Genomic DNA, 16,550 nt, shown 5'->3' with positions numbered 1-16,550 from the left:
TTATTATGTGGTCTTTCTTACTCTTCCTCACATACACTTCTATTTGGGCCCACAAATATATTTGCTTTCGTGGCAAGCTTGGTGCTAGAACAAAAGCTAAGCTCTCTTCTCTCTCCTCCCTTCTCTCCTTCACATCAGCAAAACTGCTGATTAGTATGACTTTAAGTCCATTATTGCACTTGCTGTTATGATATTTTTGAGCCTTGGAAATGTTTGGAATGTGGCCCCAATTTCCTCGGGAAACACCCATTGCTAATTGACCATTGAATGAATATCCGAAAGCATGAGAAAGAAAGAGCGCACTAATTAAACAAACTAAGCCCATATTTGGATCTTATTGTGATTATTCAGCTACAAATTCACTATGTGCGAGTCCAAATACTCCAGATAATTGGATGATTATAAAGATTCAACCAAATAGCTAGCTGCAAGCTAGCCCACTATATAGATTCTTCTTTTATGATCGCCTAGAGCTCTAGATACGATTGGCTTCGAGGATTTCTAGCATGACCCTCTTCACGGCCCAGTCCTCCGTCACAATCCTACCGTGCTTAGCCCCACGAAGCTTGATCGTTTTGAACATCTTGTTCTGCTCCGGCTGCCGACGCATCTGCTCATCGAACGCCAGCATGCTGACCAGGTTGATTTCATCATCCCCGTCGCCGTTCACCATTTCCGGGTCCTTGTCGAAGTCACCATCCCAGTACACGAGCTGCTCCGGCGTCTCGATCCCCACCCCATTGAGGCATGTCGTCGGCACCATGGGCGCCTGGAAGTAGCCCATCTTGGGGACTACCCGCCTCCTGAACGGCTCCACGGCGGCGCCGTACCCGGTGGCAGCGAGGAAGTCCTCCATGTCGTGGGCGGAGTAGTTCCGGTCCTTGGTGATCACGAGCGGCCGGTGCCCGAACACTGCCGGGGACGGGAAGTTGCCGACAGCATGGGCCGCAGGGTGAGGGCCAGCGAATCGACTCCTGGGACGAAGAAGAGGTCCATCCCGGATGCGAAGTATACTGCACCGTCTTGACGAATCCTCCCGCCGGGAGCGGCGCGACGAGGACGAGGTGCTTGATGTGCCGGTCTCGCCACGCCATCGGGGTGCTCCGCACGAACTCCAATGCCACTGTGCCACCAAAGCTGTGGCCGAAGAGGATGACCTTCCTGCCCTGATTCCTCATGCTTGCGTCCTCGATGAGGCGCGTCAGCTGCCGAAAGTAGCGGAAGAAGACCTCGGACGGCTGGCCGGGCACCGGTGGGGCGTGGCGGAGGTCGTAGGGGGCCCCAAAGAGGGTGTCGCCGTCGTGGTACCCGATCCTCTCCAGCTCCTTCCTGAGGATCTCGAAGCACCAGTCCCTGCACAAGATCGAGCAAATTAAGGAGCAGTTGATATGTGAAAGTTATCGGGTGCTCTAGCCTAAAAGGGGAGGAGGTGAATTAGACTCTCTAAAAATCTTAATCTATAGCTCCAACTAATTTTGCACAAAACATAAACTAGATTATACTAACTAAATGTGCAACTATGGTTCTTTTAGTGTGAAATCATCATCCCAAAAAAAATTTAGCAATATATAGCCAATCCTATCAAGATACTACTCTATGAAAGTAAAAGCACAAAGATTGCAAGAGTAAATGCGGAAACTTAAGAAGAGGGATGAGAGGAAGCAAATTCTTGACGCTAGAATTTATCACGTGGTTCGGATTGCCACAAAGACGCCCCTACATCCACGTTGTTGAAGCACTTACGAAGAGTATCGCTTCCCGGCAATCAAGTCTCTTCCGTGAATACAATCACGGTCACCTTGATCTCGATTTCCACTAAGGGAGATTGCCCACGAAGGAAGGATCTCCGTCTCCCGCACAATGTTGCCGACGCCGCTCCACACCAAGCCGGAGGGTCGTTGACGTGCCGGCAAGCCACCAATGCTCCAAGGAGGTTGGCGCACTGAAGTACAAGTTTGGTTCACTCTAGAACCAGCCACAAGGATCACAACCTTGTTTGTTCACTCTCTCAAGAGCTAATCTAGCACTTACACTTACAAAGCTAGTGCTAAAACCTAAGAATATGATCAATATGCACTTGGGTTGGCTTGGAGGTGTTCTTCAATATATATGGGGTCTCTCTAGTCTCCAGATCCCTCAAAATAGCTAGGGTGAGGCGTATATATAGGCCACCAAGTCTTGGAGCCGTTGCTCTAATGGATAGCTGAAATCAGCAAACTATCGGATGAACCGATGCCTCTGCATGGGGTGGCGTCGGTTCATCCGGTCACTCTCAGATTTGAAATAGCCGTTGAGCTTCTGACGCACCGTCTGCGGAACCATCGGTTTAACCGATGACTGGGTGTCGGTTAAACCGGTCACTCACAGCATCTGAACTAGCCGTTGGACCTCCTTCTTCAGCTGACGTCATTGCACCGATGGGATGCTCCGATGCACCGCCGGTTCAACCGGTGCTGAAGGCATAACTCCTCTGCATTTTACATTGTCTCTGGAACATAGTACGTTGAATGTACCGATGCTCGTCTTGACCTCGTCGGTTCAATCGGTGCCACTAAGATTTCCTCACTTGACTCAGATCTTCCGACAACCATCAGATGCACCGATGGTGAGGTCATCGGTTTAACTGGTGCAGCTGAATCTGCAACTTCTCGTCCAATATATCGTGGCGATCTTTTGGCACCTATACTATACTTTGACACCTCTATGACGGATTGGGCTTGTCATCTTGATGGTAGATTGGACATGGCGTCTTGACGATGGATTGAACATTGCGTCTCGACGATGAATTAGACGTGTTGACTCATATCCATGGGACCTAATAACACCTACAAATGTGATCTCATAAATTCATTAGTCCCAATAATTATGTTGTCACTCAATCACTAAAATCACAAATAATGATCTAGACGGGCCATGTTCCTTACAATATGGATGCTTGAGCTCGAGCTCCTGGTAGAGTTAGCTACCGTACGTGTGTTCTGGGTTGCTCTGGAAGCCCAGCGAGGAGCCGAAGTTGCGGACGCGCGTCTCGACGCCGGGCCGGTTCCAGTAGTCGCCGGCGGCGGGGTCGTAGACGAGGCTCATCTGCTCCATGAAGCACGGGACGTCGTGGTGGGCGGGGATGTCGGAGCAGTTGGCCCAGAGCCCGAACCAGCCCTTCCCCTTCATGGCGCCGCAGTGCGGCAGGGTCGGGCGGTAGGCATCCGTGAGGCGCACCAACCCGGGCACCAGCACGATCGGGCGGAGGACGACGCTGCCGGGAGCAGCGGTACTACTAGTAACACCATCCTCCTCCGGCGCGCGGTTGATCGCCGGCTGAGTAAGTCTGGACGAAAAACTCGTGGCTCGCTAGCTCGCTCGACTCGGCTCATTAGTGGCTCGGCTCGACTCGGCTCGTTAAGAATTGTTACCAAGCCAAGCCAAGGTTTCAGCTCGGGATTTTATCGAGCCAGCTCGCCTCGCGAGCCGCTCGCAAGCCAGCTCGAGCTGGCTTGTGAGCGGCTCGCGAGCCGAATCGAGCAAAGCCCAACTAGCCGGCCCAGCCAACAGCCCACGACGCGCGATAAAACATCAACCCTAACCTAGCACGCCTCCCCTCCCTGACCCTCGCGATTCCCCTGTGCGGAGCGGCGACGGCGACTGCGCGAGTCGCGTCGCGCCACCCCTGGTCGCCCCGAAGCCCCCACGCCCCCCTTCGCTCGTCCGGGCGTCCCTGGCCGGGCCACCCCTCCGGCGAGGCGGCGACCTGCCTCCAGGCTCCAGCCTCCACCATCGCTCTGTTCCTCGACCATCACGGCGCCGCCGGCCGCCGCCCAACACTTGGGCACCCCTCCAGCGACCCGCCTCCAGTCCCCAACAGCCGCTGCGCAGGCAGGCAGCGCCTGCGCCGCAGCCGGCACCTGCGCAGGCGGGCAGCACCGCGGCCGGCGCCCCTGTGCAGGCGGGGAGCGCCGCGGCCGGCGCCCTGCCCCCTGGGCCCCTCGCGGCCGGCGCCCCTGCGCAAGAGGGTAGCGCCGTAGCCGGCGCCCCTGTGCAGGCGGGTAGCGACACGACCGGCGCCCTGCCCTCTGGGCACCTAGCGGCCGGCGCCCCTGCGAAGGTGGGCAGCACCACGGCCGGCGCCCCTGCGCGCCTCACTGCCGACGCCCTGGCGCGCCCTCGCCAAGACCTGCTCAGTGCGACGGCACCTCCAGCTTCAAGCTCCCTCTCCCCGCAGCCATGGAGGAAGATGAGCCAGGTCCAGGCTATTTATTCAAGCTGGCTCGCGAGCCAAATGAGCCGGCTCGAGCTGGAAAACAAGCCGAGCCGAGCCTGCCTTTTAGCTCGGTTTGTTAACGAGCCGATCCGAGCCAGCTCGTTACCATAATGAGCCAGCTCGAGCTGAGCCGAGCCGAGCCGGCTCGTTAGCCAGCCTTACCGGCGAGAGGTACTCCCGGAGGCCAGGGGGCAGCAGGAGCAGGAGGAGTGGCAGGAGCCGGAGGAACCCCATATGTGGCGATCGACTGGCGACGTTGCCCTTGTTATTGGTCTGTCAGTGCTCTGTGTGTCCGGCAGCCGTACGCCTAATGTCGCCTATATAGATCTCTTGATGATGCTGCTGCGCCGTCATTATTTATCATTTTCGGCTCATTGATTCTTTGGACGGCGACAGGGGCGGATCCAGTTGTGGGGTGGGAGGGGCTCTGGCTCTCCCCACATGCTGCCGCCGGAACCATGGAGCCTTCTCTAAATAAACTCTCTTACTATGAGGAGGGGTACGAGGAAGAGACTGAACTTTTCTAAAGGTGGAAGAAAACCCTTAACAATTGCATTTGTCACTGCTGAGTTCTCTTGTTGCTTCTGAGTTATCTCACAATGCACTTGGAGCACGCTCGGTTTTGCTCCAAATCCGGCCATTATACGATTGCTTCCTCCTCTGCCATATCTGAAAGGCACGTAACGCGATGATCTTCGCCCACATCGATTTTTTTAGATAATGGAAATGAGTTCCGGTTTTTACAAAGTGTACACAGCCCAATAATTATTACAAGACATAGCCGTCTATTGGCTAACTAGGAAATGAACAAAGAAAAAATGATCTAAACCAACCCTAAGATTATGTTTTCACCCGTGATTGGCTATCTCCAAGGCGACGGCCTCCAATGCAAGACTCGCTCTTCGGAACAACACCTTTATCATATCTTTACGCTGCAGTTGCGCCCATAAACGCAACCAGTAGGTCCCCGTGAATGCTGCGCCAGACGACCTTATTTGGTGGGTTGTCCAGGACATTGACGCTTGGGTCTGTAGGTTCACTCAGTTGAAGCCCGATCGTCTCGTGTGGAAAACTTAGTTATAAAGTTGTTACTAATTTTGTTTCTCTCTATTTCTCTCTGTTCTCACTCTCGCGCGCGCTCGGCGCTCGCTCCTTTCCATTGAGGGACAGGGCCAGGCCGGCATAAACTAGAATCCAGTGCAAAACTGTAAAGTGAGATCTAATGGGCTAAACAAATATTAGATATAATATATTATCTAGGAACGAATCATGTCAAAAATAATAGTATCTCTTTAATCTTAGTTGCATAATTTTTACTTAAATAACTTTATTCTTGTCGTGTTCCTTGAAATAAAATCTTAAATGATACAGAATCAATCTTCTCCAACATATCACTCTCAAGTGCTATCATGACGATCAAATCATTAATTGCAATTTGACGGAATCATATATTTTCTAGTAGATCGATTTGCTGAAGACATGACTTCAATCGATCTTTATGGCACAAAAGATGAAAAGTACAAAAAATATAAACTGTTAAAGATACAAAGAACACAGAAGTATATTAGTATTAGTTGGAGAATAAAAATTACCTATTTACCTCGAGTCCTTGAGCTATTGTCTCTTTAGTCTAACCGACAATTGCTTGCAGTTGCAGAATGCCCTTAAAAACGTCGCCTACCTACCTTGATGTCGTCGCGCGGCGTCGTGATCGTTGTATGCCGCCTGTCTGGGTGTCGCGATTGTCGTCACTTGCTGCCATTGTCACTTTGTCGGCTTCGAGTGCGTGAGTCACGTATGATTGCATGAAGATGAATTGCCAACTAGCAAGACTCGAGGGCACAATTTGCCTCTAAAAAATATATTTTTATTCGTCCTTAAAAATGCTTTATGTAGTAGTGTGTGCGGCCGCACCGATCGCCACGCAAGCGTGTGGGAGAACTCATGTACTACAGAGTACTACGTACCCCGCATGCCGGGCACATCTTGTATAAGCCCTCAATCAATGAAATTGTGCGTGGGATCTTCCCCCGATATTGCTCGAAAAAAGAAAGGATCGATCTTTTCTACCTCTCCGATGGAACACTCGTCCTCGATGCGGCATGCATGGTCTATCTGCAGTGTTATCTATCTGCTTATTCGTCACGCACGCACGGTAGCAGCTGGTGTGCCACGTCGAGTCCAGGCACTGTGGGGTCCTCCAGGCTGGCTGGGGATGGTGTCATGGTGCTGCTAGCTGCGGCCTGGGAGCGGATTACAGGAGCAACGTCTGGGGAAGGGGAACCGCGACCGGGAACTGGAGCGGCGGTGAGGATGGTGCTCCTGCGGACGGAGAGAGGAGCGCCGCCGGGTTCCCAGGCAACGAGCGGACGCGCTAGCTTGGGGAGAGATGGCGTCGACCGGGGGAGGGTGGAAAGCGACAGGCCGGCCGACCGGATCGGATAATATGATTCGGTGGAGGGTAGTACCAGTCACATATGGGAGGGAGCTGGATTTATTGGTGGGAAAATTACCCGAAATCTGAAATCCGAACCCGAAAAATCCGAATCCGTACTTGAAAAACCCGAATCCTAATTTGGGTTTCAACCCACGGTACCCGAAATTATTACGGGTAACTCGGATTTTAAGTCACGGTACCCGAAATACTCGAAAATCCGAACAACATCCATTGCTAAATATTTTTAGTCCAGAAAGCCCAATATGCACATTGCACACCGCCCAGCCCACGAAACCTCCACCGAATAAAACTGTAGTAGTAACCCTAGCACCCCAACCCCTACACAGTCACGCCCCCCCCCCCCCCCCCCCCCCCCCTCCCTGTGACGGCGCCGCCGTCCCAGCTCGTCCTCGTCTCGACCCGGTGGAGGCGTGGAGGGACTCGACCGTCGGACGCCGGCACCGCCCAGTCGCCCACCGGCAGCGTGACTGTGCGAGTGTGCAGGCCCCCAACGTCGCTCTCCTATCCGCGTCTGGTCAACCACAGCGCCGCTCGCGCCCCATGGAGGTCCTGTCTCTCTGATACTTCCGCAAGCTGCCTCGTGGAGGACTCTGTTTATTGCTTGTTGCCCAGGCGGGGCCACGGACCCATGGTGATGTCGTGTGTGTGGTACTGGATGCTCGATGGTGCTAGGACCTGAGAGGATTCAATGGATCTTTTGTTTCTTTCTTTTCTTCCATTCCACCTGCTTCTTTTCTTTTCCGTTCCAGCTAACAGGCAATCTTAATGAGGATGCAAAGCTAGAAGCAGGCGATAGATTTTTTCGAGTTCCTTTGTTGTTCTTTCTTAATTTATCTTCTCATAATTTTCTTATGCTGGTTTTTTATCGGGTATTTCGGGTAAACCCGAACCCGAATTTTCGGATACTCGAAATGTCATGTATTGATTTTTCAAAATAAATTTCGGATAGTATTTTAAAAACCCGAATTTAACCAAACCCGAAATACCCAACCCGAAAAATTCGGGTAACCCGAACGCCCACCCTGAGTAGGATTGCTCGCCACGTACCGAGCCGAAGAGTTTGGAGAGATTGTTGGATCTGAATTTGATCTCAATTTTTCAATTTTAATTTTTACCTAGTTTTTTGGATATGCTAATATTTAGCCTAAAATTAGCTTCCTGTTTGGATTGTCTAGATTTAATTTTTAGTCAAATAAAAATTAGCCATAGATCCAACCGGGGCCTATATAACCGATATTAGGTAACGCCATATTTTCAACTATTTATCTTCTTACGTTCAACTTGAATGGTCATATTTAAAGATTTTGTGTCCTCATCAGGTTAACTGTGGATAGCTATTTATATTGGACGACGATTGCCCGAGTGAGTGCTACCCTTTCTTATTGGTACATGTGTAGTTTGTTTTATGGCTTGTGCAAAAGATTAGAAGAAAATAAATCAAATGTCTCTTTTTTTTTTACTCTGGCGGCCGAGTTACAGGCATGGCGAGATTGGATTGTAACTTGCTAGTCTCTCCCTCCCTCCCTTGATCTCTCTTTCCCTTCCTTCTCATGTATTCGTGCCCCTCGGTATGCCGAGGTTCTACCGTAGGCACAGGATTCGGGGTCCAGAGTACCATTTCTCGATCCGGAAACACTGATCCCGTCCCAAAAACGCGGGGTCTTTTTCGTTCCCGCCTTGCAAAAACCTCTCACGAGGACCGTATCTCGTTCCTCAACCCCATCTCTCGACCCCATCGACCCTGAATCTTTGTGACTATGGGTTCTACTTGTAGCCGAACTCACAAGATCCTAATTGAATAGTAGGTGGCACTACCGGACTGTGCAACTTTGCCGAGTGCCGCAAACACTTGGCGAAACCCAGAATACACTTGGTAACTACTTTGCCGAGTGCAGCACTCGGCGAACATGACACAGCATTTAAACTAACGGTGAAGCAGGGTTTGCCGAGTGCCATTTCTTGGACAATCGGTAAACTTTTGCCGTGTGCCAGGTCGCACTCGGCAAAATAAAGTAAACGGGACGGTCGCACAGCAAACGTGATGGGAAGGAAGGGGGTGGTAACGAGTTTTTTCTGCCGAGTGCCAAACGTAATACACTCGGTAAAGTTTGAAACTTTGCCGAGTGCTTTCCGTTGGGCACTCGGCAAAGTTTAAACTTTGCCGAGTGCTTTCCGTTGGGCACTCGGCAAAGTTTAAACTTTGCTAAGTGCTTTTCGCGAGGCACTCGGCAAAGTTTTACTCATTGCCGACTGCCCCAAGTCTGGCACTCGGCAAAGCCGTTTTCCAAAAAATAGAAAAATGGTCGCTTTGCCGAGTGTCTGGATAATAACACTTGGCAAAGCTTGTTTTTTTTTTAATTTTCTGCTTATTACGTAATAGCCACATCCATCGCAAATATAGCATATATACATTCCAGGCAGTTAATATAGCATATATACGACACATCCATCACAAATATCGCATAATAGCATAAATATCTCACGATACATAGCACGAATATCACAAATACCACAAGTCCAACATCGATGTCATAAGTGAGACAGTTACTATAGCATATATACGACACATCCATCACAAATATTGCATAATAGCATAAATATCTCACGATACATAGCACGAATATCACAAATACCACAAGTCCAACATCGATGTCATAAGTGTAACGTCCAACAAGCACAAGTCCAACAAATGAAACAAGTCTAGTCCAACAAGCACAAGTCTGTAGAACAAATACCATAAACATCTCTAAATCAGCTAGGTGGCCAGTGCGACGCCGGTGCCGGCGAATGCTCGTCCTGAGGCTCATTTGATGCCCCCATCGATTGATTCTGCAAAAAAGAAATTGACACACGATTACATTTCAAAGTCAATATGTATGCGCAAGCAAGTAAATATATGCATACTCACAGGAGTGCCTGTAGCGCTAGGTGGAGGAAAGATAGAAGGATAGTCCATCTGTGGCAGAGGTGGTGGAGGCCAGGACACCGTTGGCGGCGGTTGATAGTTGACCGACGCGCCAAGACCTTGAATGTAGGCGAACATGGTCTGCATCTGTTGTTGCGCGGCCTGTCGCTCAGCAAGAAGCACCTGCTCCATCCTCTGCCGCTCCTGCATCCGCTCTACCTGCCACCTGCGCTCTTGCTTCTGCCTTAGCGTCCGCTCCTCCTCCAACCTCGCCTCGATCTCCTCCCGCCTCTTCTTCTCTTCATCCATCTGGGCCTATAAGATTTCACCCAAATGTTACAATGCGAACAAAAGATAACTAAAAGCAACGAATGATGAATGGAGCAGAAATAACCTGGATTGCGCGCACGCTGGCCACTGAAGTCTCAGGCCGTGGGCATATTGGCGGGGTCGAGTCAGTGGTCCTTGCCTGAAGCTGGGAGAGAGTAGGCGTACTGGTTGTGTCGACTACGTTATTGGTGAGCCAGTAAAGGTCGTGCTTCTTCCCTCCTCCAGCCCTCATGTTGGCTTCTCCAGAAAGGGGCTGGGTGGCCGGATCCCATGTGTCCCCATGGAGCACCCTTCCCATCTCCGTGTACTGAGTGATGCGGGTGTGGATGCTCAGATTACTATAGGCCTCGAGTGGATCCGCCGGGTTGTAGCAGACATCGGACGTCGCCCTGCCCTTGTGAGCCATACAGTATGCCTTGAACTCTTTGCATTCCTGGTCTTCATGTGACGCCGACTGCGAGCAAAGTGAAAGAATTAGATGATTAGTGAGAATGCAGAATTTAGTGTTTGACTCGTTGTACTCCGAAAGACATGCCTTCCCGATCTTCTGCATCTGGGACGGCGATGTAGTGGTCCTACGTGTATGCCGGCTCCAGGACCCCGGCATGCATCACGAGCCCAGGGAAGATCTCCCTGCACAGAAGACCCAGGATGTCGTTGGGCTTCCTTTTGTGAGCACCCTCCTGCACGAGCACTCAATTCCTGCAAAAGTCTATAAGATAAGGTATTAGTGTCTTGTGATTTTCAACATGTGAAATGAAAAATAAATGCTAACCATCTAAAGTTACTTACTTATCCCCTGCTGGTCGAATCATCGGGCGTCTCGCAAGAGGTATCGGCCGCTGCGGCAGTTGCGACGGTCCTCACAACCACACCTCCCTCGTATCTCCTGCCGCCGCCACCTCCTCCTCCTGGTCCTCCCTCGTCTCCTCCTCCTCCTCCTCCTCGCGTTCCTCCTCCTCCTCCTCCGCCGGCTCCTCTAGAGAAGGTGTCCTATCCCTCTTGCTCCTTCTCGTCCTCCCCTGGCCTTCCCCCCAGTCTTACCACCTCTCATTCTCCCTGGCCCTCATCCCCAACGCCTCTTAGACCCCTCTACTGCAGTGGGCCCCTCAGGTGCCTCTTGCCATCCACCTCCAGTCCCGTATAAGGAGCTCAGGAAAGTCATCTTGCCACCACCTGGCATTTCGATTCAATTACCTGCAATGAATAATAGTGAACAAATCAGCAAAAATGAATAATATGTACTTAACAATATGAATAATAGTGAACAATATGCAAAATAAACAATATGTATGTAGAAAAATATGCAAAATGAACAAAACATAACTACAAATTAACATAGAGGATGTAATTCGGTTCATACATGTATTAGAAATAGTTATCATGATCGGGATTAGCTGGATCATAATCCTTATCATCACTATTAGGCATGTCGACATAATCAGCATTATCCGAAGGAGGAATGTCATCTTCACTGTCTCTGCCCAAACGCAGACGCTCAAGTAATTCTAAGTCATGAGCATTTTCAGCCTCATCTCCGGCTTCCTGGTCAACAACCCTTTCATTGTCCACTTCCATTCCCATCACGTCATTTAAGTCTATCTTGAAACTCTCTTCTAGTCCTTCTTCTTGAAAGAACTCTCTGTCATTGTTGTAATCTTCATTGTTTGTGACAGAAAGTTTGCCGTGTGGCGATACCTTATACACAATATCTCAACCCTTCAGAGGGATAACAAACACGGGCCAACATGAGTACGAGGCGGCCACCATCCCATAAGGACTGAACCCATCTGTTGCAAGCGCAATACGTACATTACAAGGTTCATCAACTTTGTCAAGACGAATCCTATCAAAATGGGTTCATGATTCACCATCGGATGGATGCACCATCTTGTCAGGGTTGTATCGAACACCTTTCTTGTGCCATGTCATCTGTTGCGCGGATTTTTCGATCATTAACAGTCGTTGGATCCTCGGAATGAACGGAAGGTACCGTACAATTTTCACAGGAATCGTGAGCTGTTTCGTAGGCTGACCATCACCAGCGTCCACCTTGAGAAACCTAGAGGCTTTGCATTTTGGATAGTAAGCGTCATTCTCATTCTCTTTCCTAAATAAGATACACCCATTTGGATAAGAATGTATCTGCTTATATGGCATCTTAAGTGCACCGAGAATTTTCTGCGCCTGATACATTGACTTTGGCAGAATGTGATCTTTTGGAAGCATACTTTCAAAAACGGTCAACATACTATCGAAGGCGTCTCGACTCAGGCTAAACTAAGACTTCAAGGCCATTAGCCGTCCAATGCCGTCCAGCTGAGAAACCTTTGTTTGACCATGAAGCGGTTTCTGTGCCGCCTCCAACATTTTAAAAAGATGAATGCTGGATTCATTCATCTCCAAGAGTAGTCAACAAAATTGAAGATAAAGAAAAGGACGGGAGCGGTTAAAAAAAGAGCATGTAAATTAATATAGGGAGTGTATTTTTAAAAAAATGAGACCGGATGCATATTTTTTTCAGACCAAAGACCTTTTAGCCCTGCTTTGAGTTCAAAGCAAAAGATAGGTACTGGTGTTACCAGTTTACAAAAGTAGCAACGGCATGTTAAGCAAACACTACAGTAAATCTATCGGGATACTCTCTTCGTCCCATAAAACTAGTCATTATAGGAATTTTAAGACAAATTAACCAGGAGGTAAAATGACCATGTTTGCCTCTATATATTATTCATATTTGACACTAATTAATTCTTGCATGCACATGCACTTTCTAAATAGGATATATATTTGCGCGCTGCATGCCTCTGCAGATTCAAACAGGCAGCCATTCAGGGTTATGGGCCGACCCAATCAGGATTCAGGCCCACTAACTCTCGCACGGGCTTCCGGACTTTCGCAGATTTTGTTGTTCTAGAGACACACATGGCCGAAGCAGATTTTGTTTGGTTCTTCCATCCCTTTCGCAGTGTTTTATTTTTTTTAACTTAAATCGCAGTGTTTTCTTGTTTCTTTTCTTGATCTTGATCCTCTATCGTCATGTCTGTCGTCATCTCTATCGTCGAAGCAGATTTTGTTTGGTTCTTCGTTCCATCCCTTTCGTAGTCTTTTCTTGTTTCTTTTCTTTTCTTGATTGATCTTGATCCTCTATCGCCATGTCTGCCGTCATCTCTATCGAAGCAGATTTTTGTCGTGTTGAGTTGTGTCGCCGAAAGCACAGTATCTAGCATCCATGCATCTCTTTCGGCTCCTGTGTGACGCTTGCACAAACATACAGATGCAGAAAACAATTAATGGTGAGGAGAAAGAGACAGGAGGCATGACTTTAGCTTTTCTGCTCCTGATTTGGTTGCAAAGTCAAGAACGCTGGGTCACCTAAGGTAGCCTCTTATGGGCTCAAACATATGTAATACTCTTTACTTAATCCATGGCCCCTTGAAATTGCACGTTTATAAAGATGAAAAAAATATATATAATCTGCAAGAAGTTAAAAGCTAGGGCTAGGTAAGACAATCCTACGAGTACAGGAAGAGCTAAACTGCAATTTGATCAAAAACAAATGTACTGGCTCAACAGAGAGCTGAACTACTGCATCATGTTTTCGCGAATTCGAACGAGCAAAAAGAAATTTACTATGCGTGCAAGTCCAAACACTGCAGATAATTGGATGATAATAAAGATCCAATCATCTAGCTAGCCCACTATATAGATTCTTCTTTTATGATCGCCTAGAGCCCTAGATACGATTGGCTTCAAGGATTTCCTGCACGACCCTCTTCAGCGCCCAGTCCTCCGTCACAATCGTACCGTGCTTAGCTCCATGAAGCTTGATCGTCTTGAACAGCTTGTTCTGCTCCGGCTGCTGGCGCATCTGCTCATCGAATGCCAGCATGCTGGCCAGATTGATGTCCTCGTCCCCGTCGCCGTTCACCGTCTCCGGGTCCGCGTCGAAGTCGCCATCCCAGTACACAAGCTGCTCCGGCGTCTCGATCCCCACCCCATTGAGGCACGTCGTTGGCACCATGGGCGCCTGAAAATAGCCCATCTTGGGGACTACCCGCCTCCTGAATGGCTCCACGGCGGCGCCGTAACCGGTGGCGGCGAGGAAGTCCTCCATGTCGTGGGCGGAGTAGTTCCGGTCCTTGGTGATCACGAGCGGCTTGCGCCCGAACACCGCCGGCGCCGGGAAGTTGACGATGGCGGACTCGAAGGTCCGCCACATGGGCCGCAGGGTGAGGGTCAGCGGGTCGACTCCCGGGACAAAGAGGAGATCCGACCCGGACGCGAAGTACTGCACCGTCTTGACGAATCCTCCCGCCGGGAGCGGCGCGACGAGGACGAGGTGCTTGATGTGCCGGTCTCGCCACGCCATCGGGGTGCTCCGCACGAACTCCAGCGCCACCGTTCCACCGAAGCTGTGGCCGAAGAGGATGGCCTTCCTGCCCTGATTCCTCCTGCTCGCGTCCTCGATGAGGCGCGTCAGCTGCCGGAAGTAGCGGGTGAAGACCTCGGATGACTGGCCGGGCACCGGCGGGGCATGGCGGAGGTCGTAGGTCGCCCCGAAGAGGGTGTCACCGTCGCGGTACCCGATCCTCTCCAGCTCCTTCCTGAGGATCTCGAAGCACCAGTCCCTGCACAAGATCGAGCAAATTAAGGAGCAGTCAGTGTGCTTATGCTCTGGGTTCACGATATGTATGCTTGAGCTCGACCTCCAGTTCCAGGCTCCAGGTAGAGCTAGCTACCGTACGTGTGCTCTGGGTTCCTCTGGAAGCCCCGCGAGGAGCCGAAGTTGCGGACGCGCGTCTCAACGCCAGGCAGGTTCCGGTAGTCGCCGGCGGCAGGGTCGTAGACGAGGCTCATCTGCTCCATGAAGCACGGGACGTAGTGGTGCGCGGGGATGTCGGAGCAGTTGGCCCAGAGCCCGAACCAGCCCTTGCCCTTCATGGCGCCGCAGTGCGGCAGGGTCGGGCGGTAGGCGTCCGTGAGGCGCACCTCCAGCTCGCTGCAGGTCAACCCGGGCACCAGCACCATCGGGTGGAGGACGACGCCGCCGCCGGGAGCAGGAGCAGCAGCACTGCTACTACCATCCTGCTCCGGCACGGGGTTGATCGCCGGCGAGAAGTACTCCCGGAGGCCGGGGGGCAGCAGGAGCAGGAGGAGTGGCAGCAGGAGCCGGAGGATCCCCATGGGCGGCGATCGACTGGCGACGCTGCCCCTTTCGGTCAGTGATCTGTGTGTCGGCAGCCGTGCGCCTCGATCCAATCGATAGGCTACCTATATAGACTTATAGAGACGAACACAACATGTGTGAAGAACGTTGGCCTTGTTAGGTTCCGGCGGCCGGGGCCGTCCCTTTCGAAGGAGGTGGACATGATTGTGTCCTTGCAGCTCTGTGCTTGTCTGCTGGATATATGCTGTTGCTGCGCAGTCCTTTTCGTCTTCTTGAGGCGAAGCGCTTTGTTCGGCTGGCTGGCTGGCTGGATGGCTGGCTGATTTCGCGTGAGAGGAAAATACTGTTGGCTGGCTGGTTGGTTGGTGGCTGGGCTGATTTTGCATGAGAGAAAAATACTGTTGTGGCTGGCTGAATCCGGCTGAATCCGCCAGCCGAACAAGGCGCTTCTCTACCTCTCGGATAAAGCACTCGCCCTCGATGCGGCATCTCTATCTATAATAATCCATCTGCGGCTAGCTAGTTCGTCACGCACGCACGGTAGCTGGTGCGCCACGTCGAGGCCATATGCACTGTGCCTCAGCCCTCAAGGGAAGCGATTCATTCATAGCAGGCAGCGACAAGAGGTTCCGCGCAAAACAAATGCAGGATGAGTAGTAGGTAGCTAGTAGCTAGTAGCAGGGGAAGAAAAGATAGGCTACCCTTCATGTTACAGTTATCAAGCATGTTTCATATGCATGAGTTAGTAGGACAATCTTATCTTAACACGGTAAAGTTCGATTTTCAACTTCTATCTCCAAAACCATAATATGTGTTGTTCAACTCCACACTGTGCTAATGTGCTGTGGTTTTGACATGATGAGCTGTTGGTTTTGAATTTGGAGGTTAAAATTTGAACTTTTGTGATAAAGTCAAGGTTGAATACAAACTTCACAGTTCAAATAATTGTTTTTATCAGTTTTTTTCCAAATGTAACATAGTTCTTTTCTTAATATTTCTTGAAGGTATAATTTAATCCCCCAGTTTGAATTACAAGACAAAATTTGTTTTGTTAACGACTCGATTACTTTATTTTGCATATACAAAACCATAAGTATTTTCAATTTCAATATAACTACATCAATTTTCTATTAGAAAAGTGTATAAGTAAGAAAACAGTCAGTCATAAATTTATCCTGACAAAATGAAATATCCTTTGTAATTCAAAATGACGAGAGTATTCACTACTATTGGAAATTTCGGTCATTTTGGATCAACACAATCGATAAGGTTTGACTAATGGTTCTTATAATCTATACATAATATTTTTCATAATGGATCTAGTAATGCTAATCTAATTTTTTCAGTGTCTATGTAAAATTTATTATATTCGCCATAGCTAAAAATAAATAGATTTGGTTCAGGAAAAACTAGATGGACTTCAAAAGGTTGT

General features: G+C 49.9%; 1 protein-coding gene and 1 pseudogene across 1 annotated transcript; both read right to left on the bottom strand.

Moving 5' to 3' along the window:
* Nucleotides 1–416: 416 nt before the first annotated feature.
* LOC120709634 lies at nt 417–4,489 on the bottom strand (annotated as a pseudogene).
* Nucleotides 4,490–13,389: 8,900 nt separating this feature from the next.
* On the bottom strand, nt 13,390–15,332 carry LOC120706011 (lecithin-cholesterol acyltransferase-like 1). Its single transcript, XM_039990572.1, has 2 exons — nt 14,696–15,332; nt 13,390–14,579 (listed from the first exon to the last, which is right to left on the bottom strand). The coding sequence occupies exons 1-2, from the start codon at nt 15,133–15,135 to the stop codon at nt 13,685–13,687; spliced, it is 1,335 nt and encodes a 444-aa protein (XP_039846506.1). The 5' UTR covers nt 15,136–15,332; the 3' UTR covers nt 13,390–13,684.
* Nucleotides 15,333–16,550: the final 1,218 nt, after the last annotated feature.

This window comes from Panicum virgatum, chromosome 5K (assembly GCF_016808335.1).
Source record: "Panicum virgatum strain AP13 chromosome 5K, P.virgatum_v5, whole genome shotgun sequence".
Lineage (NCBI taxonomy): Eukaryota > Viridiplantae > Streptophyta > Magnoliopsida > Poales > Poaceae > Panicum > Panicum virgatum.
The sequence above is the reverse complement of the archived record's forward strand: the minus strand, read 5'-3'. Positions and strand labels throughout refer to the sequence as shown.